Genomic DNA, 21,933 nt, shown 5'->3' with positions numbered 1-21,933 from the left:
CACGGGATCTTTTTTGCTACAGTGCTTGGGATCTAGTTCCCTGACTAGGGATCGAACCCAGGCCCCCTGCATTGGGAGCACAGAGTCTTAGCCACTGGAACACCAGGGAAGTGCCTCTCTCTTTCCTTTAAAGTGCTGAAATATATTATTGGACATGTACTAAGTACTAACACTTGCTGGGCTCTTTGGCAATTATGAATGCAATCCATAACTGTAACATACTTACAATTCATAATGGCAATTATGGTTGATTTATGCATCTCTTTAGCAAAAACTTCTTGAATTCCCACTTGGTATTAGGCAAAGTACAAGCTACCAGGAATTCCATAGTGAATAAAGTATGCTCCTCGCCATTCCCCAAAGTACTTGCAATCTAGTGGGAGATGCACACACTGGTCAACAATAGTTACTTCCCCTTCAGCCCTTGCACCCAGAGTAAGACAAGAAGAGCAAGCCTGAGCCCAACCTGCAGCCTGAAGCTTGATGCAGAGCTGAGGCAACCTAGATCAGCTAAACCATAGTGGGCCTGCAGACCAGTAAGCATGGGAATAAATGCTTATTGTTGGTAAATTTATGGTGTGGTTTATTATGCAGCACATTGTAGTAAAAGTCTGGCTAATGCATATTCTGTAGTTTCTTTTTTCATCATTCTTTTTTGCATCTCAGATCCATGTGTGCTTAATTGCAGCCTAGTGTGCCCTTTAGAAAATCTTGAGTGTCTTTGAGTGGAAAATTCTCTGAGTTTACACTTGGTTAGAAAATTGTTAATCACGTGGTTTTTTTCTTTTAGATTTATTTAAGAGTTCCTTCTCTTTCCCCCATAAAACACACACAAAACACTTCTGAAAATCAGCAAACAATCAAAGTCACCCAAAGCGTTTTTGTTTTTTGAATTTTATTTATTTTTTATACAGCAGGTTCTTATTACTTTTCTATTTTATACATATTAGTGTACATATGTCAATCCCAATCTCTCAGTTTATCCCCTCCCCATCACTTGTTCTTAAAATATAATTTTTGGGTAAATAAGTGTAAGTTGACTATTATTTGTTCTTAAAAGAATAAAGATATTCTTTTGCCTTTGACTTGAGTTGTTGCATTAGGTCAACTATTAGTATAATTATTGTCCACTTGTAGGAAATCTCTCTTCTCCCTGGCTGTTTTCATATATTCTCTTTGTCTTTGGCATTCTGAAGTTTCCTTATGACATGACTATGGATTTTGACTAGGCATAGGTTCTTTTTATTCTACTTAAAATTTATTGGGATTCTTGGACATGTAGATTAATGTCTATGGTAGGCAGATTAATAAACCCTCAAAGATGTCCATGTCCTAATCTTCAGAACCTATGAATATGTTAGGTTACCTGACAAAGATGGATTAAGGTTGCAGATGAAAATAAGATTGCTAATTAGATGACTTTAAAATAGAGAGATGATCTTAGATTATCCAGGTGAGCCTAATATAATCACAAAGGTCCTTCATTATGGAAAAGGGAGGCAGAAAAGGAAGGGTCAGAAATGATGTGATATGAGAAAAACTTGACCTGCTGTTGCTGGTTTTGAAGATGGAGGAAGAGGGCCAGGAACCAAGGAATATAGGCAGCTTCTAGAAATTGCAAAGGTCAAGCAAATAGATGTTCTACTAGAGACTCCAAAAAGGAACACAGACCTGCCAACATCTTGATTTTAGCCCAGTGAGACTTGAATTGGACTTTTCACCTACAGAATTGTAAGATAATAAATTTGTGTTGTCTTAAGCCATTAAATTATGGTAATTTGTTACATTGTGGTAGGAAACTAACAGTTTCTTTCACCAATTCTGGAAAAATTTCAGCCATTATCATTTTAATATTGCCTCTTCATTCTTTTCTTCTGGACTCTGATTCAACATATATCAACCTTTTTACTCTATCTTTCATGGCTTGTAATCTTACATTTCCTATTTGCTCTCCATTACATTCTGGGTAATTTCTATAGATCTATTTTCCAGTGTACTAATTCTCTTTTCAGCTACATTTCTAATGATGTTTAACCCGTTCATTAAAATTTTCACTTCAACAATTATATATTTCATTTCTAGAGGTCTTATTTGGTTCCTTTGCAAATTGACTAGTCATTTTTTAACAACCTCTTGTTTCTTACTCAAATTTTCAACCTTATCTTTTATTTCTTTAAAGATGTTAAACACACTTATTTTATATTCTGTAGCAATTCTAATATCTGAAGCTTTTCTGAAATTGCTTCTAACTCATCATGCTTTTTTTTCTTGCGTGTTTTATAAATTGACTAAAAGCTCATGGCTCCTTTACATTATCTGTGGGAAATGTTTGAGGCCTGAGTTGAAGGGTGTTCTCTAGAGAGGATTTTCTTTTGCTTATACTAGCTGTCTATGGGTACTACCAATCTAGGACCAATTTAAAATAAAATTTCAGCATAAAGTGTTTGGGGCCACCTAGACATTAAGAACTGTGAAAGGTCTGAGATTTTACCTGCCACAGTTAGCCTGCCATAGTTGCATGGATTTTAGCAGAAGACATGCTACTCTTGTGACAGAGACTAAGGGCAGGTTATTACTCAAACCAATAACAGAGTGTCAGCATTTGTGTTGGCTCCCCAAGTCCCAATTCCCACAGGGCACACAAAGTGGGCTAGGTGACATCTATACATGCAGTAGGTCTCACTACCGGAAAGGAACACAGAACTTATAGAACATGGATATTTTATAATGGGCAGTAAGCATGACTGCCTTTTTTCCCAGAGGTAGACGTTATGGCTATTTTCCAAGGTTGTAAGCAAATCTGTCTCCAGAAGGAGGTGCCATCATTATCCTCCAAGACTGCTCATTATATAAACTGTTGAAAAGACAGTACCTCTGCTCACAAGATGTGCAGAAACTTGACAGAGTCATGAAGAATTATCTCCTAACAAGAGGTAGTTTGAGGGCTTCCCTGGTGGCGCAGTGGTTGAGAGTCCACCTGCCGATGCAGGGGACGTGGGTTCGTGCCCCAGTCTGGGAAGATCCCACATGCCGCGGAGCGGCTGGGCCCGTGAGCCATGGCCGCTGAGCCTGCGCATCCGGAGCCTGTGCTCCGCAACAGGAGAGGCCACAACAGCGAGAGGCCAACGTACCGCAAAAAAAAAAAAAAGGTAGTTTGAATTGGGCCACGAATCTTTGCTTGTATTTGCAAATTATTTGGGTAGCTTTTCCTTCCCTTCTATCTAAAGCCAAGGTCAAGACAGGTAAGGTGTCCTAGTTTGTTTGTGAGGATCTCCTATTAGACTCGCTACCTTGGCTGGGGTCTTGGCCTTGTTTCCTGTTCCCATATCCTTCATGACCATTAGAACTCTAGTTCAAGGTCACCAGAATTTAGAAGATACCCTCCACCCCCTATAAAATCTTCCTTTTGTGCTTCTTTTCCTCTCCAAATTCCTGCTTTCACTTGGCTTTGGCCTCTGAGTGTTCCTAACTTTTTGCTAGCTCAATAATGTATTTGAACAGATGTTTCTCATGTTCTATGAAGGTTTGTGTGTGTGTGTGTTTGTGTGTGTGTGTGTGTGTGTGAGAGAGAGAGAGAGGGTTATTCTGTGTCTCTAATCTCCCATACTGCTAGGGTGGCTGAAATGGAGGGAAGATAATAAAGATTGGAGCTTAGGGTATCATGAGTCATCTGTATGAATGCTGGATTCATCCAGAAATCTGGCAAGCTTGGAAAAGAATATACTTAACCAACATGATTAGGAAATGAGGTTTTTTCAGTTGACTAGATTTTTCCTCTAGTTATCTGAAGAATTGTCTGCTTTGGGAGTAATACCACCCCACATAAGGCTGTTATACACAGGAAGCAAAGCCTCAGGATTCTCTAAGTTGTATATAGTCACTGCACACAGTTGTGAAACAGGAAGGAAGGGGGCAGGACACTACCTTTAAAAGAATGACACAGCCATTGAGGATAAGACATAAACTGGTTAGAACTGATTCGGCCCAAGATGGCAGAAGATTCGACTTTCAGTAGACCTTGAGCCTCATTATATGCTCATTGTAATACATTAGCATGCTACAGGTGCCATGACAGTTACAAGGCCGACCATAAAAGACCAAAAAGTGGGCGGTGGCCCAATACCTGGAAATCTCTGTGCCTTCTCCAAAATAGTTGGAATAATCCTTGCACTTGTTAGCCTATGAAATTACCCAGGCCATAAAAATGGCCCACACTCTGTCTATGGAGTGTGTATCTCCCTGAATAAACCTGCTTTCCCACTTAGTCCTCAGGGCAGAGTCCCCTTGGCTGCCTGCTTGTATCCCTCACAAGAGTCCTATATTAATAAATCTACTTGCCTGTCACTTTGCCTCTCACTGAATTCCTTCTGTGCCAAGACATAAGGAACCTGAGCTTCAGGACTTCCCTGGTGGTGCAGTAGTTAAGAATTCGCCTGCCAGTGCAGGGGACATGGGTTCGATCCCTGGTCTGGGAAGATCCCATGTGCTGCGGAGCAACTAAGCCCGTGCGCCCCAACTACTGAGCCTGCGCTCTAGAGCCCGTGAGCCACAACTACTGAGCCCATGTGCCACAACTACTGAAGCCCGCGTGCCTACAGCCCATGCTCCACAACAAGAGAAGCCACCGCAAAGAGAACCACGTGCACCCCAAAAAAGAGTAGCCCCTGCTCACCACAACTAGAGAAAGCCTGCACACAGCAAGGAAGACCCAATGCAGCCTATATATATATATATATATATATATATATATATATAAAAGAATCTGAGCTTCAGTAGGTCCGGATACCACGTGAGTGATTTTAATTAAAAGACGTGGGTTTCAGTCCCGGCCCGTGGGCTCAAGTCCCAATCTGACTTTCGGCTACATTCGAATCCCATGTGAGGTGTGATTGGGTTTGAGTCCCATTGTGAGACTAGGTGTGAGGTTTCAGCTGCATTCGTTGATTATTTTGTTGGCAATTTTATTTTATTTTATTTATTTATTTATTTTGCAGTATGCGGGCCTCTCACTGTTGTGGCCTCTCCCGTTGCGGAGCACAGGCTCCGGACGCGCAGGCTCAGCGGCCATGGCTCACGGGCCCAGCCGCTCCGCGGCATGTGGGATCTTCCCGGACCGGGGCACGAATCCGTGTCCCCTGAATCGGCAGGCGGACTCTCAACCACTGCGCCACCAGGGAAGCCCTGTTGGCAATTTTAGAAATGCTGCATCTGTTCAATTTCATACCTTTGACATAGTAACTACTTAGATAACCGTGGTGTTAACACACTCTGAAAATTTGCTACTCAGTGTGGCCCAGGATCAACAGAATCAGCATCAGCACCAACTGCATGCAGTTAGAAGTGCAGACGCTCAGGCCCTTCCCCAGCCCTACTGAATCAGAATCTGCATTTTAACCAGATCTTCAGGTGGTTCATCTGTACATTAATGTTTGAGAGGTACTGCCCTAGAAAAATGCTTTAAAGGTGCAGTTGCTGATGACTCTAGCAGTAATAAAATTTGGAGGTGGTTATAATACAATGGAGAAAGCATGATTTAAAGAATCAGAATTTGAGGTCCACTCCTAAATAACAGTGTGACAGCAAATCACTTAACATATCTAAATGTAGGATCTTATTTCACAAGATTGTTAAAGGGATAAAAAGATAATGTATGCTAAAAACTGCCTATGACAGTGCCTATCACATGGTAGGTATGCAGTAATGCTAGTTTATTTACTTTCCTTTTTCATGTCTTGCCTGGAGAGAATAAAATAACTTTTCCCTGTATCACTCAAGTGTGTAGGAGACACCATTTTTATAAATCCATAAGAAATGATAGGTATTAAAATAATGACCAGTTGTTCATGAATAGGTAAGATATAAATTATAAAAGTTTCCATAAAGAATGAAATAGTTTATGAGACACATACAGAAAAGTTTAAATTAAAACAAATTAGAATCAGTGAAAGTAGAATAGGAAAACACCTACCACATAGCCTAACACAGTTACTATAGGCGAGTTTGAAATATTAACACTGAGCTTCCTAATCACCAAATCAAAAAGGAAAACTCAGTAAATTACATAAGGAAATTATTCCAGAGACAATTTCCTTGGTATTAAGGTCCAAAAGGAATGTATCACATAACATAGGTCCTTTTCCAAGGAGCATCAAACAATTTAATGGGATATATTTCAAGGGTGCAATTAGAAAGTAGTTGTTAAGAAAATGAAAATGTGACTTTTACGGGGTCTATGGTTCTTTATACTTGCAGACTAAATACAGATGGAATATAGACTGAATTTTTTCTTCTTCCTTAATTACTAAAACCCAGCAGAGGCTGAAAAAAATTCTTAATAAGCTTTTTAGAAATGGATTATCTCTAATTCTTGGAAGACTTAATTTACACAATCAGAGGAATATTTTATGTATCAGGTACAGACGGGGATGCTAAAACTTCAGGCAGAATTCTTCTAATCTCTATAGAAGGCATGTAGACAACTGGAAGAAAATATCCTTTTGTACCTACCAATAGGGACCAACCCTTCATCAGCTTATAAATATTATTAACTTGCTCTTCCCATGAGGTTCACTCTCAGTAAAATAAATGAAGGTGTATATAGATATTTAAAACCTCCCAACTTAAGCCATTTGATATCTTATGTTTTATTATGATTTAAATATGAAAATATTAGCATAGAATTCCTATGAATTTCCTAACAGTTTAAAACAAAAATGCATGATCAGAAATGTTTGGGAGATACCCTATATGAAAAATAGTATGGCAAATTATCCATAGTTTATAAACTATTGTGAGGTTTTTTGTTTGTTTGTTGTTTACTCCACACTATAAATGGATATTCCTTTTTATTAATACAAATTAGATCTATACCATTCTTTTGTTTTTTAATTTTATTAATTTATTTATTTTTGGCTGTGTTGGGTCTTCGTTTCTGTGCGAGGGCTTTCTCTAGTTGCGGTGAGCGGGGGCCACTCTTCATCGCGGTGCGCAGGCCTCTCACTGTCGCGGCCTCTCGTTGCGGAGCACAGGCTCCAGACACGCAGGCTCAGTAGTTGTGGCTCACGGGCCCAGTTGCTCTGCGGCATGTGGTATACTTCCCAGACCAGGGCTCGAACCCGTGTCCCCTGCATTAGCAGGCAGATTCTCAACCACTGCACCACCAGGGAAGCCCTATACCATTCTTTTAAATGGCTGCAGTGTAATCCACTGAAGGGATATGCTATTATTTATTTAACCATTATTTAAACTGTTTCTAACTTTTATCATAAAAACCATAGTCACGTTCATCTTTGTACATATAACTGCACACTTGCCTGATTCTTTTCTTTTTTTTCCAGTTAAGTTAGTGCTTTATTTCTTCATTCTCTGTAGAATACTGATTCTGTAACACTGAATACCGTCTGATATGTATCATCACAACAAAACTTTCACTTTATGAAAGATTAGCAAAAATACATCAGCAAGGATATAACTAGTGCATTTACTAAAACATATCATAATCATAAAACCAAATGATCACACACAATAATCTTCATATAGGACATACCATTGATATTGTTCCTGTTCAACAAATTTTGGATTTCATCCTTATTATGTTTCAATACTCTTATTGATTTATTTTAGGTTCAGCTAATAAAGAATTAACATTTCAGAAGTGTTAAGACTGATTAGTATCATTGCTAACATATATTAATCACCTGCCAAAGACACTAGCTCGCCTGATTTTTTTTAAATTGAAGTATAGTTGATTTAAATATTGTCTTAGTTTCAGGTGTACAGCACAGTGATTCAGTTTACAGGAAAAGGGTGCAAAAAGGGGTAGTGACGTGACAGCATTGGAGAAGAGGAAGGAAAATACCAGAGGAAATGACAGAGCAAAATGAATGAAAAATACCCACAACCAGACACATCCCTGTGAAAGATTATATCTTCAAGATTACAGAACAGATGCTAAACATTTCTATGGAAAAAATAGGACACTTAAAAAGGGGTAAAACAGTCTTATAACACATCTGAACCACTGAATGTTAGAAAGTAGTGGGGGTAATGCCTTCATGGTTCTGAGAAAAATTCATTTTTAACTTGGAATTGTATACCCAGACAAAAAAATAATCAAATATAAGAATGTGGAAAGCAACCAATCTAATCCTTGCTCATTGAGGAGGTCATAGACTATCTGGGAAGAAAGACAGATAAACATGGTATGCGTAAGATAAGCAAAGTGCAGAGAGGTCTCACAGGCTGTTACCAGTACGGATGAGGGGCACCCAACCTAGTCTGGGGGAGGGAAGAGAAGACTTCCTGAAAGAGATGATCGCGAGTTGAGCCTTAAACCATGAGGAAACAACTTAGTAAATCACTTCAATAAATTTCCTTGACTTAGATACGACTGTTAAGAGAAATTTTATCCATATTCAAATTTGACTTCCACATAGCTTATAAACTGGTCATGACTAAGGGCATAAGCATTAAAAAATTCATGACTTTGCTTACTAATTCCATCACATATGCAGTGAACCTGTTATGCAAGATTTGCAGCTCAGTTCTCCTCACGACTAACCCATTGGAAGCTGGGCACACCGATCTTTCCTTTTTTAAAAAATAAATTTATTTATTTATTTATTTTTGGCTGCATTGGGTCTTCGTTGTTGCGCGCGGGTTTTCTCTGGTTGCGTCGAGTGGGGGCTACTCTTTGTTGTGGTGCGGGGGCTTCTCATTGCAGTGGCTTCTCTTGTTGCGGAGCACAGGCTCTAGGTGCGAGGGCTTCAGTAGTTGCAGCACGTGGGCTCAGTAGTTGTGGCTCGTGGTCTCTAGAACACAGGCTCAGTCGTTGTGGTGCACGGGTTTAGTTGTTCCGCAGTACGTGGGATCTTCCCAGACCAGAGCTTGAACCCGTGTCCCCTGCATTGGCAGGCAGATTCTTAACCACTGCACCACCAGGGAAATCCAACCTTTCCTTTTGACTTGAACAAACTGTTGAAACCATCACTTTATTCTTTCATTCTCTACCTATGTCAAATAAACTCATTTTTTAAATGTTTAGATCAAACTTTTCAAATTCCTTACTGGCATGTGATTAGGCCCTATTAATTTCTGGGTGGTTATCATTTATTTGTTTTTTTGTTTAACACCTAGGGCAGGCTGCATTCTGGTGTCAGGGAACAATTCATGCTATAGTGGGGCTAAGAAATTTAAAGAATGAAAGGATAGGGACTTCCCTGGTGGCACAGTGGTTAAGAATCCGCCTGCTAGTGCAGGGGACACGGGTTCGAGCCCTGGTCCGCGAAGATCCGACATGTTGCAGAGCAACTAAGCCCGTGTGCCACAAGTACTGAATATGCCTCCCAGAAGCATAACAGGTATTTACATGTAAAATCTGATTGGCCAGAGAACTGTTGCTGGTTGAGTGGAAAGAGCAAAGGCAAGGAAGCCCTCTTATACATACTGAGACAATGAACATCTCAGTGGCAGTGGCAACTATAAATTTTCTGTATTTCATAAGCTCTATGACTCTTCCATGCACTGAGAAAGGGGAACTAGTGACTGATATCAACCAAATATGAAGAAAAAAAGCAGAGGCGGTAATTTCAACATATAAAATAGAGTGCGACAAAAGGATAAATGTCTCATTGGGATACTTTGATCTTGATAAATGACACTGATACTTGGCAGTGCAGTCTTTGTTCTCTATTGTCTTAGAGACTGGGGATTAAATCCTATCATTGACTGACTACACAAACTATCCTCCTGGAGCCTCAGTATTTTTATCTGTAAAATGGAGATAATGCATACCTTCCTCCCATGGTGGTTGTAAGGATTATATATTTAGCTAGCTTATATAAAATGCCTAGGATTCAGTAAATGTTAGCTCTCATTCTCACTCCACTTACTTGCCAAAATCATCATTCCTTCTTCAAGCCCCCTGCCCTTACTGCCACCGCTTTTTTTCTCTGCATTTGATCATGCTTCCCATGTCATATAGAAATGAAAAGTTATTACAGATCTTCCTTGATTTACGATGGAGTTATGTCCCGTTAAGCCCATCGTTAAATGGAAAATATTGTTAAGTTGAAAATGGGTTTAATACACCTATCCTACTGGACATCATAGCTTAGCCTGGCCTACCTTAAATATGCTCAGAACACTTACATTTGCCTAGAGTTGGGCAAAATCATCTAATGCAAAGCCTATTTTAATAAAGTGTTCAATATCTCATGTAATTTATTGAACACCGTACTGAAGAGTATTGGTTTCGCCTTTTCTTTTTCCACCAGCTCTTTTCCTTCAATATATGAAAAGTTCCTATAATGAGTATCACCTCACACTGGTCAGAATGGCCATCATCAAAAAATCTACAAACAATAAATGCTGGAGAGGGTGTGGAGAAAAGGGAACCCTCTTGTACTGTTGGTGGGAATGTAAATTGGTACAGCCACTATGGAGAACAGTATGGAGATTCCTTAAAAAACTAAAAAGAGAACTACCATATGATCCAGCAATCCCACTCCTGGGCATATACCTGGAGAAAACCATAATTCAAAAAGATACATGCACCACAATGTTCATTGCAGCTATTTACAATAGCCAGGACATGGAAGCAACCTTAATGTCCATCAACAGAGGAATGGATAAAGAAGATGTGGTAAATATATACAATGGAATATTATTCAGCCATAAAAAGGAATGAAATTGTGCCATTTGCAGAGATGTGGATGGACCTAGAGACTGTTACACAGAGTGAAGTAAGTCAGAAAGAGAAAAACAAATATCGTATATTAACGCTTATATGTGGAATCTAGAAAAATGGTATAGATGAACTTATTTGCAAAGTGGAAATAGAGACACAGATGTAGAGAACAAATGTATGGATACCAAGGGGGCAAGGGGGGTGGTATGGATTGGGAGATTGGGATTGATATATATACACTACTACGTATAAAATAGATAACTAATGAGAACTGACTGTATAGCACAGGGAACTCTCCTCAATGCTCTGTTGTGACCTATATGGGAAGGAAATCCATAAAAGAGGGGATATATGTATACATATAGCTGATTCACTTTGCTGTACAGCAGAAACTAACACAACACTGTAAAGCAAATATATTCCAATAAAAAAATATATATGAAAAGTTCCTTCCCCTTATTAAACACAAACTAATAACAAAACTCTGAACCTCCCTTGACCATGGTAGCTACAATCCTATCTATCTTTCTCCTTCCTTTTTAGCCAAGTTTCTACTTTTTTTCATTTAAATTTTATTTACTTACCTTTTGAAAAGGCAGTATTTCATGGATCAGAATTCAGAAAGGTATACAGTACAAATTCTCCCTCCTACCTCTGATTCTCAAGCACAGTTTTCCTTCCCTGAGCAGTTTCTTGTGGTCCTTTTACAGATAAGTCATGCATACACAAGAAAGTATGTATTTTTTCTTTTGTATAAAAATGTTAGCATATTATGGACACTCTCCTGATTCTTGCTTTTTTTTTCGCTTAAAAATATATTGATATCTTGGAGGTCTTTCCATTTCAATACCCAAACAATTTCCTCATTGATCAGGTCTTCTGAAAAGTAGATGCCAAGATGGGATTAGACCTGTAAGACACTTATTGGAGGAAATGCCTGTGAGAACGGGGTGGGGGGGGGGACGGGGGGGGAGCTGAAGGAGCTGTCAGATCGTGAGGCTAATCTGCCCCTGTGAAGGAGAGAGGGAAGGAAGGAGGGTTGGGTAGGCAGTGACTCAGACTGCAACAGAGTTCAAAGGAAGTGTCAGACAGGCTTATGCCTGGGGAGTCCTTAGGCTCAACTCACCTGTCAGAGGAACTCTGCATCTTGCAGGAATGGACCTGCCTATGCAGCACTCCCAGCATAGTATCCTGCTATGGTCAGTCATAGGCTAGGAGCAACCATTGGGGACTGTGGCCTCATTGCAAATGCAGTGGTAGATCCAGAGCTTAGCAACTGGGGCTTTCTTGCAAGGAGGAGATTTGAGGGGCATATTTCATAGCTTTTGAATTATTTTTAGGGCTGCATAATAATCCATTGGTGCATGTGCCATAATTTATTTATTCAGTCCTTTTCTAATGAACACTTTTGTTGTTTCCCAGTCCTTTCCTAGTAGAAACAATGCTCAATGAATAACCTTAAGTTGTATCATATTGCACACATGGGGAATTCCACAAACTGGGCTCCTGGGGAAGCAGACCTTGATATGGAGATTAACATGTAATCAGTTTATTACAGAATGTTGATGGGATCAATCTTGTGGAAGGAAAAGGAAGAAAGCAGGATGGGGGAGATTGAGAAGTTGGTCTGCAATGCATTCTCAGTGACGGTCTGAGTCAGCCCAACAGGGAGTTCTGAAGATAGGATCAGGGTTGTCCCGAAGTGGGGTGAGAGGTCTGGGCCTTTATATCCCTGCATTAATCAGTCATTGGATGTAGGGTGTTCCAGGAAAATGGTGAGGTGAGGTGAGATGAGGTGGCTCTTTAGACAAGGCAATTCCTGAAGAGGGCTGAGAGCTGAAGGCTGCGGCAGCACTCCCAGCAGCTTGGGGGAATAGTACATCCTTTAGTCCTGAAGGGGTGTGTGTCTAGGAAGGCTTATCAGAGCATCTGCCACAAGGAGTATAATTGTAGGATACTGTTATGTAATTTTGATAGATATTGCCAAACCAAAATCTAATGTATGTATTGGTACATATTTTGTGAATATATACTTCCACTGGCAATGCAGGAGAATGTCTGTTTCCCCCATCCTTGGTAACAACGGTGTGGTCAAACTCTTTTTTTTTTTTTTTTAAAGATTTAATTCTATTTATTTTTGGCTGCATCGCTCTTCGTTGGGGTGTGCGGGCTTTCTCTAGTTGCAGCGAGAGGGGACTACTCTTCCTTGCGGTGTGCAGGCTTCTCACTGTGGTGGCTTCTCTTGTTGCAGAGCACGGGCTCTAGGTGCGCAGGCTTCATAGTTGTGGCATGCATGCTCAGTAGTCGTGGCACACACGCTTAGTTGCTCCGCGGCATGTGGTATCTTCCTGGACCAGGGATTGAACCCGCGTCCCCTGCATTGACGGGCGGATTGTTAACCACTGTGCCACCAGGGAAGTCCAGAAGTATTTTTTTGAATACACAATATTGATTACTTCTTGGCTCAAAAGTCTTCAACGGCTTTTTATTGCCTATAGAATGAGGAAATCTAAAGCTTCTGCTTTACATATATAGGTCTTCATATTCTGACCTCTGCTTATCTCTCCAGTCTCTTCTTAGCCATCATCTTTTCCTGTCTTAATCTGTAATGTTCAAGCTATTTGCATTTGTCAGAATATATCAGGTTCTGTCAATGATATATACACATGCCATTCTGCCAGAAATAATTCTTTTCTACTTCCCCACTTGTCCTTCAAATAAGACTACTTAAATTTTGGCTGAAAACTACCCCCTTAATGATGCCTACCCTGACTCTTCTGGAAGCCCTCCTATTCTACTATTGCTCTTTGTACCCACATAGTTTTTAATTTGTTTGCATGTTTATTTTTTCAATACATTTTAGTCGCTGATGGAAAAGACCAATTTTCATTTGGTATCTCCAGCACTTATCATAGTGCTTGGAAATAACAGAAACTCAGATACTTCATGATTTACTTCAAGATCTGAGGAAGTTTCCCAGGAAACATTGTTGTAGTAAGTAAACAATTCCCCCCACCCCACCCCCACGCCTCTCTCTAGTTTTCCAGGTTTCTTCCAAAACCTAGCAGGCGGGTCACTACTATTAACTTTCCTTACCACTTCAGGTAGAATTGACTATTTCCTGCTCTATGCTCCCACTGAATGTGGTGTGTAAGTCCCATCCTAGCACCATGTTTAAGATTGCATCCCAAACATTTGCTACGTTTTATGCATGCAATAATGAATCAACGTTCACCTTGATAAAGGAGACTTTCTTAAACATTCTAGGACAACGACACCATTATGCATAAACCGTAAAAAATCCCTTTACAATCCAACCCAAATGATTGTTTTCAAAACGCTGCGTTCCGCAGGCACCTTAATTGTCCTTAGACAGATGGCCAAAAGCTTGGCTGTGGGAATCACATATGGTAAGAGGAGACCATGACTAGAGCGCCAAGAAAAGGATGATTGGCTGACTAGGGCGCAGAAGTTACATGTTCTCTGGCCGATGCTAGTAGTAGGAAACCGCTGAATGTTCAGCTTTTGAAATACGGTTTTTGCATCGTAAAGAAAAAAGATTATCCTATCAGGAAGAACCTAGCACATCCAATTACCAATCAAGAGTCGGAAAGAAGCCAAAGCCTGGGGATACCCACGCACCAACGAGGACGTCATTCTCTCTTCTCCGCCAATGAGCGGCTGGATGGGGGCGGGGTAAGAGGCGGGACAATTGCTACAAAAAAACAAACAACAATCTTCAGTACAACTGCCCTAACCACAGTCCTTCCCTCGTAAACCACTGGAGCAAGCTCCTGGGCAAGGCGCTTGTTAAACACTTTCCACTCTCCTTCTCGCACGGGGGCAATTATAATAGAGTATCTTCCTTGCACCAGAACAAGCGCCTTCTTTCCACCAGCTCCCACAAACTCGCAGAAAGCACACCACAACTTTGCGCTTTCTACCTTAACAAGAACTGGTGGTAGTCCAACGCTACCTGAGGGGGGCGGTCTCAGTGCGCAGGCGTGCACGCCTTGTGAAGGTGGGGCTGTAGTGGCCCACGGCAGCCTGGGAGTTGTATTTCCTTCAGCCGCAAAACTCAAGCCATTCCTGAGGCCCGAGGAACTACATTTCCCAGGAGTCTCCGCGATCTCGGGGTGGGCGGGCTGGTTCGTTAATGAGCTCGAGGAAGCCGCGGCGCGGCCCACCAGGTTCCAAAACAAGGAAATGAAGGGGGGAGGCGGGACTGGGGGTTCCTGCGGGAGCTGCCGCCGCCGCTGCCGCGGAGGAGGAGGAGGTGGAGGAGGTGGTTGCCGCGGCCGCCGAGGAGTCCCTTGCTGAAGGCGGATTGCAGGGCGGCGGGCGGCGCGCGCGCGCGCCCGAGAGGTGGCCCGAGAAGTGGAGCGGCGGTCGCGGGGGGAGGAGGAGGAGGGACTGAGCGGCGGCGGCCCCCGCGTTCCGGTGCCTCTATGGGGAAAGCAGACAATGGATTATGATTTCAAGGCGAAGCTGGCGGCGGAGCGGGAGCGGGTGGAGGATTTGTTTGAGTACGAAGGGTGCAAAGTGGGACGCGGCACCTACGGGCACGTCTACAAGGCGAGGCGAAAAGATGGGTAAGAGCAGGGGCGGGGGGGAGTAGGCTTGCTCGGGTCCTAGCTCTGCCCGCGACCGCGCGGGATGGGTGGGTCGGAGCCGGGTCGGGCCGTGCCCGGGGGGCGAGGCGGAGGTGGTCGCGGGGCCGCGTCCCGGGGCAGACTCTGAGGGACGTGGGTTCTGCTCGCCCCCCGCGCGGCCCCGTCGCACCCCTTGAACTCCCGCGGCGCAGCCCGGTCGGGGGGCGTAGATCCGGTCCTGCGGGGCGCCCTCTGCGTGCATGGAGCTGGCGGCGGGACTCGAGTTGGGACCTCGGTGGGAGGTGGAGTTTGTGGGTGTCTGGTCTCCAGGGGAGACGCGGAGGGCTGGGAGAGCTCCGCCGAGGAGTTGCCGCTCCGGCCTTGGGCTGGTGACGGTCGTGGTGGAACTTCCAATCGGCTGAGCGCCTCCCGGGGGCGGCGGTTTGAAACCTAGCCGAGGAGTCCGTCGGCCGGCCGTGCGTCTGGGTCCTCGCCAGCCTCACGGATCTGAGCTGTTGGGCACCTTCGCCCTTGGGGCCAGCCAACCCGATGGCCCCTCCGCGCAGTCCCTCAGTCCCAGTCGTATACCCGGCCACTTCTCCACGCCGCTTCGCCTGCCTCCGATTTCGATTTCTCACGTTCTCAGTTCCGCACCTTCCCTCGAATGTAGGACCTTCTGACAGGTTAACCGCGTTTTGCTCGCAGAACTTCAGAGTTTGCTCTGGTAGCTCCTTTCCCCGCACCTTGGGTATTCTTAGGTCCTCCCCTCCATCCTCTGCCAAATGACTGCGTGCTGAGGTTTATGGGGCACCTAGATTATCCAGAACGGAATTCGAGTAACACAGTGGGTCTGAACCTTTGTCTTCCTGGGAGTTGAGGGAGAATCGTAGGAACCCCTTAGGAAGCCCTTACTGATTGTTCTCATAGGAGAAGGAGAGCTGGACGTTGTATTGAGAATGCCTATCCTTCGTACTGGAGGGCACACGGCTCGTACTCCAGGACAGGTGGAACCAGTTCTCTGCCTGCGAAGGGTGGGTTAAAACCATTTGTCACCTCAGGGCCCATCTTGGTAGGAGTTCCCCTTCCCCAGAGTTAGGGAGCCCGGGAACATCTGCGTATCCCGCTTAAACTTTAAAGACGATCAAACTATGTGGATGAGTTTTTAGGATCATAGCGAAACATTTCTGAATGAATTGAATATCAGCCACAGTGATATTAGTAAGACCTGAAGTGCTGCTTATCGTTCTGCACACTCTCTGGGTTGACTGATGAACTCTAGGACCAAAGTAGGTAGGGGGGTTTGTGTATGTGTGCGCGCGCGCGTGCGCGCGCATGGTGAAAACTACAAGGTACTTTACAAGTGTAAAGGATTATTATTATTGCAAATAATTTCTTCTCGTTGTAAGTGAACGGACACCATAGTACTCAGTTGTTTGTAAACTTTTCTCATAATTCCTTAGTTAATTGCCAGGTGTCCTTGGATGAGTGTCTTGGAATGTGAAGTACTGTAATTAACTTGTGTTTTGTCTTTGGAATATCCACTCTACTTGTTATATTGGTGTTCCTGTGGGAATCTTATCAGATATATTTGGAGAAAGCACATCTAGCTTTCCTATTTCGGCACTGGCATTACAAAACAAATCAGAGGCGGTGTTTTTCATACTCCTCATGCTAACTTTATAATATATTTGGACTGGAATTTTAAAAATGTATTTTAATTCTGTTTTTAAAAAAAGTTTTTTGTTTTTTAGCAAGCAGCTTTTAAGAAAAGCTAAATTCTGCTTCTGAATTGTATTTGGATAGCACGGGCTACAACAAAGAACAGATAATTTAATTCCCGCTTATATTTGTTCTTTGAATATTTTCCCCTCTTATAAAATTCTTGATTTGAATACACTTCCTTCTTGAGTGAAATTTGTTTAATTAGAATTAATAAAGCTTCTTTAGTAGAGTAAGATCAGTTTGTATATCTTCAAAATATATGCTTTTAAAAAAAACTTTCAGGATCTGAAAGCATTACTTTAAATCACTAAATTACATGTAAGAAAAATCAGTATAAAGTTTTTTTTCTTGGACCAAGAGTCTAGTTGAGATTTAAGGCTTTATAGTAAACACCCACGTCTCTTGTGGGTTGGTAGCAGGATTAGTTTTATGTTCATTGATACCAGTGATTTGAAAGAACAGAAAGTTTTTAGTGATGGTTCTAAACTGATACAGATTCGCATAGTAAAGGATTTTACACTCAGATCATAGTAAATTACAGTATAGCTCTTTCCAGAATTTATTTTGGTTAACTCAGATGTATAATGCTATTTTAGGGAGCAAGAGAGAAATCACGTGAGTACCTTAAAGAGGAACTATTCTGGTGTATGTAATGTAGCATATAATCCCAAAATTGTTCAGGTCTCTAGAAGAAACACTGGAAGAAGTAATGTAACATAAAACATCATTAGAAAAGCCTCTGCTTATAGTTTAATACTAGAGTTCATAGAACCTTAGAATATTGTTTCCCTTGAAATATGACTTTAACTTAGGCTGTATTAATTATGCTACATAAATTTATAATGGACTGGAAATGCAAGATTTACATCTGGGTTTTTCACCTTTAATAGCAATGTTATTTGTTCCATCTTTTTGTTTTGAAGGAAGGGGGTCTTTTGACCCAGCTATCCTTTTTTTTAAAATAAAAAATCAGGTTTAGAAGTTATTCTTGAAGAGAAACCAGTTTAGAATATTTCTAGACTTTTTATGAGCAAGAATTTGTAATACAGTTTTCAACATTAGGAAAAAGTCACATAACAGTGTGGTTACAAATCTCAAGACCATATTTATCAAGTTTGAAACACTTCTTGTTTTGATTGATAAAGGAATATTGTTAAAAAGTTCTTTTGTGAATAAGAGGTTCAAGCAAACATGATTCCATAGACTAGTGTTATGTCTGAAAACTGTTGTACCCAACAATACTACCATTCAACTTTGCAGACATTCATTTAGTCTTTTGAACCACTCCAATAAAAGAATGCTGCTTTTTGGAGTTATTTTGAAATATAGTAATTGAAAGTGAAATGGCTGACAGAGTTATCTTACTGAGTTTCAGTTTTGCCTTAGGGTTTCAGATGAGAAGTCGTTGGTAACTACATGTTTTAATGTCTGTCATGAATCCTTCACAATAAGTGTAGTATGATTTTAACAGGTTTTTCACATTTTGTTCGTAGTTAAAATAGATAATTGTATTTGCATTTTTTTGGAGACCTCCCAAAGATTAAAGATGTATCACTGTGATCATAGTATTTTAGAGCTTTCAAGAGTTTCAGATCATCTAGTCTAATTTCTTCTTTTTACAAATTAGAAAACCAGAGCTTTTAGAGGTTGTCATGCCCATAGTCTTGGCAAAGACAAGCCTGTAATCCAGATCTCTTGAGCTCTTGTACTTCCTAATGTGTTTTCCCTCCTAATACCTTGGGAGAAAAAACAAAAAAGACCACATTGCTTCCACTTTTGACAATCTTATTGTATAAACTTCTTCCATGCAAAGGGTACTACATCTGTACCGAAAAATATGGAAAAGGGAAAGTATCACATATCAGGGGCATTTTAAAAATGTAGGAGTTCAGGCCTGGAGATTCTACCACATGCAGTTGCTTCTCTTTATCTGGTTTCTCTTCATCTTCAGTCTCATTACTTTTGGCCATCATCTCTGATTTGCATAATAGCCGAATTGGTCTCTGCCATTAGTCTTCCCTCACTGAAGTCCAAGATCCAAGTTGCTGCCAGTGTTAACAAAATAAAATCAATCATGTCATATCTCTTCTTGTAAAGCTGTATATTCTCTGTGGCTCATACGGTTACATCAGATCTTAATTCCCTAGTTTGGCGTGTAAAGCCATTTGCATTTGGATCTTAAAGTCTTTAGTCTTTACAGCCTTTACGCCTGCCACCACCTCCTTCCTTTTTTCCCAGTGTGTTCAAGCCATATGCTTCTGTAGCATTCAACTGCTCATTTTTTTCCTAGGATTTGCTAAGTCCTTTTCACGTCTCATTTTCTTTTTCTGCACTCAAACCAGAATGGTGTTGCTCTGCCATTCCTTTCTTCCTTCCCCCTCCCACAAACCTGGGGAAGTCCTGCTCCCACTTCAATATCCAATTCAAATAGCTTTTCTTCTAGAAGTCTTCCCTTAGTTACCCAGTGTACTCATTATCTGTGCGTCTGCCCCTCTTGTTCTTATGTGTATAATATCACTGTGATACTAGTCTGCTCCATAAACTATTAACTACAAATGGATCATCATCATCCTGTTTCCAGCAACTTGTACAGGGTTGGGTATGTAAGCACACTCAAAAATTGTATTAAATTAAAAAAAAATGCCCTAAATTGGAAAACATATATATATTTGTTCTGGTAAACATACTTAACTGGTGTTTTCAGTAATTGTTTTGAAAGCCTGAAATATGGGGATGCTATATGAGATAAGCAGTTCAATGTAAATATTTATGTAACATTAACTAGGTCTAGTGTAATTTTTTCTGTAAGAAATAATGTGCTGCTTTTCAAGACAGTTGATAACACTTCTTGTAATAGTTTGATAAGTAACATGGGTAATTTTTTGAATTATTAAGCACTTTTTTTTCTTCTTAGGCCAGTTCTTCTAAAATTGCTAGACTATAGTAATCTGTCTTCTGTGCTTTACTAGCGATGTTATAGAGATGCTTAGAAAACGTCAGCATTCAAACATATTTTAGGAAATTTTCTGGTATTATGGATTCATGTTAAAAAAAACTAAATACTTTTATCACTTAGTAAATCAAGTGGACATCAGCTTGTTTAATTGGTTCTTTATGCACTGCAAGCCTTCAGAACTTTGTTTTTGGAGCCCAGGGGAATGTTCTTTTCAATGAATTCTGATTGTCTAGAGCACTGGCTGACAAACTTTTTCTGTAAAGAGGCAGAAACAAAATATTTCAGGTTTTGTGGGCCATACCTACCATCTATGTCACAATTACTTGAATCTGTCATAGTAGTGCCAAAGTATCCACAGACAATGTATAAATGAATACAAATTAGAATGTGTTCCAGGAGGAAAAAAAAAAAAAGGTGGTGGGCTGTACTTGGCTCACAGGCTTTAGTTTGCCAGCCCTTAGTCTAGTGCAGTGATGTCCAGTAGGACTTTCTGCAATGATGAAAATGCATCTGTGCTGTCCAGTATGGCAGCCACTAGCCACGTGTGGCTCAAGGAATGCAGTTAGTGTGACCGAGAAACTGGCTAGTAGCTGTGATATTGGACTTCTCAGGTTTAGAGTTTTTTGGAACAAGCGGCTTAGCAACACAATTCGTAAATCCATGAAGTGACCTTTTAATAAAAACGTATAACTGATGGTGTGGACAAATGAAATAGGAAAGTTTGTATTTTTTCTTTCAAGTAATAGAAAATTTGAGTATTAGTTTGCTAATACTTGAACTGAAAAGCTGTCAATTTGTGAATGGAATCTATCAAGGATATTTGATTACTATTCAAAAAAAAGTATTTCATTTTATAAAAAGAGCATATGTGTTTAGTAAGTAGTAAATGTGTGTGCATAAAAAAGCTTATATAATCTGGTTGCCACCCTCCATGTTTTGCCAAATCTGTAATTTGTGATACATTCAATGTGTTTGTTCTGAGTATTCTGATGCTTCAATAAATTCTTCAATGGCAAAAAAAAAAAAAAAAAAAAAAGATTATACAACATACTGTAAGCCTTTCCTTTCCCAGTCACCCTTTTCCCTTTCTAGAGGCAACCATTCTTGGTTTTCCTTTTTAGAGAGATTTTCTCGGAGGTGTGTGTGTTTAATGATAAATGGTAGTGTGCTGTACTGTTCCTGCTGTATATTTTTTAACCTTGTATATAACCTTGAAGATCATTACATATGTTATGTACAGAGATGCCTAGTTCCTTATAATAGTTTCATTATATTACATTGTATTGACTTACATACATTTAACTATCCCTCTTGATGGACATTTAGGCTGTCTCCAGTCTTTTGCAAGTACACTGTGGTGAATATCCTTAGTAGGTACAGTATTTTGTGCATATTAGTATCCCTGTAAGTTAAGTTTCTAAAAGCTGCTTACTTTTGGAAGTAATGCCTTGAAATGATCTGTAAATATGATGATGTACCCGATATAAATCTCTAAAGACTGGAGACAGGAGGGCTGAGAATAAGGAAGAGAAATGTTAAGACTTTAAAAATAATAATTATTAATACATACAAAATGAGTTCTAAATTATTAGTTTGCATAGGAAATGCAAGTTACTGTTTTAGCAGCATGGGAAAGACATGTCAGTTTTAGATAGGAAAAAATGGAAAGTGTTTTTTTTTCAGTACAATGGATATCAATATTGATGAATTAAGAATTTTTACTTTTGTGTACTATATTTTTGAACTGGATATACTGGATAAAAAGTTAATATGTGGTGTTAAATTGTGTCTTTTGCAAAATTCTGAAGTAGTGTAGTGTGGGTTAGACATCAATATAGAAGGCTTGAAGGCAATATATTGCAATTTGGAATTTTCTTGGTGGTAAATGATTAGACTAAGAGTATTCGACTAATGTGTTTTTAAAGATCAGCTTGTTTGTTATCTTGTGATATTGTGACTATATAATTTAGTGCAGC

General features: G+C 40.6%; 1 protein-coding gene across 2 annotated transcripts in view; it reads left to right on the top strand.

Moving 5' to 3' along the window:
* Positions 1-14,907: 14,907 nt before the first annotated feature.
* Positions 14,908-21,933, top strand: part of CDK19 (cyclin dependent kinase 19) — a 179,655-nt gene continuing 172,629 nt past the window's right edge. Inside the window, exon 1 of one of the 2 annotated variants that reach the window (XM_030882833.3) lies at positions 14,908-15,279. In XM_030882833.3, coding sequence (XP_030738693.2) covers positions 15,152-15,279 — 128 coding nt within the window. In that variant the 5' untranslated portion in view covers positions 14,908-15,151. The remainder of the gene's footprint in view (positions 15,280-21,933) is intronic. The other variant, XM_030882834.3, reaches the window with a different exon arrangement.

The sequence above is a fragment of the Globicephala melas genome, chromosome 14, assembly GCF_963455315.2.
Source record: "Globicephala melas chromosome 14, mGloMel1.2, whole genome shotgun sequence".
Lineage (NCBI taxonomy): Eukaryota > Metazoa > Chordata > Mammalia > Artiodactyla > Delphinidae > Globicephala > Globicephala melas.
The sequence above is the reverse complement of the archived record's forward strand: the minus strand, read 5'-3'. Positions and strand labels throughout refer to the sequence as shown.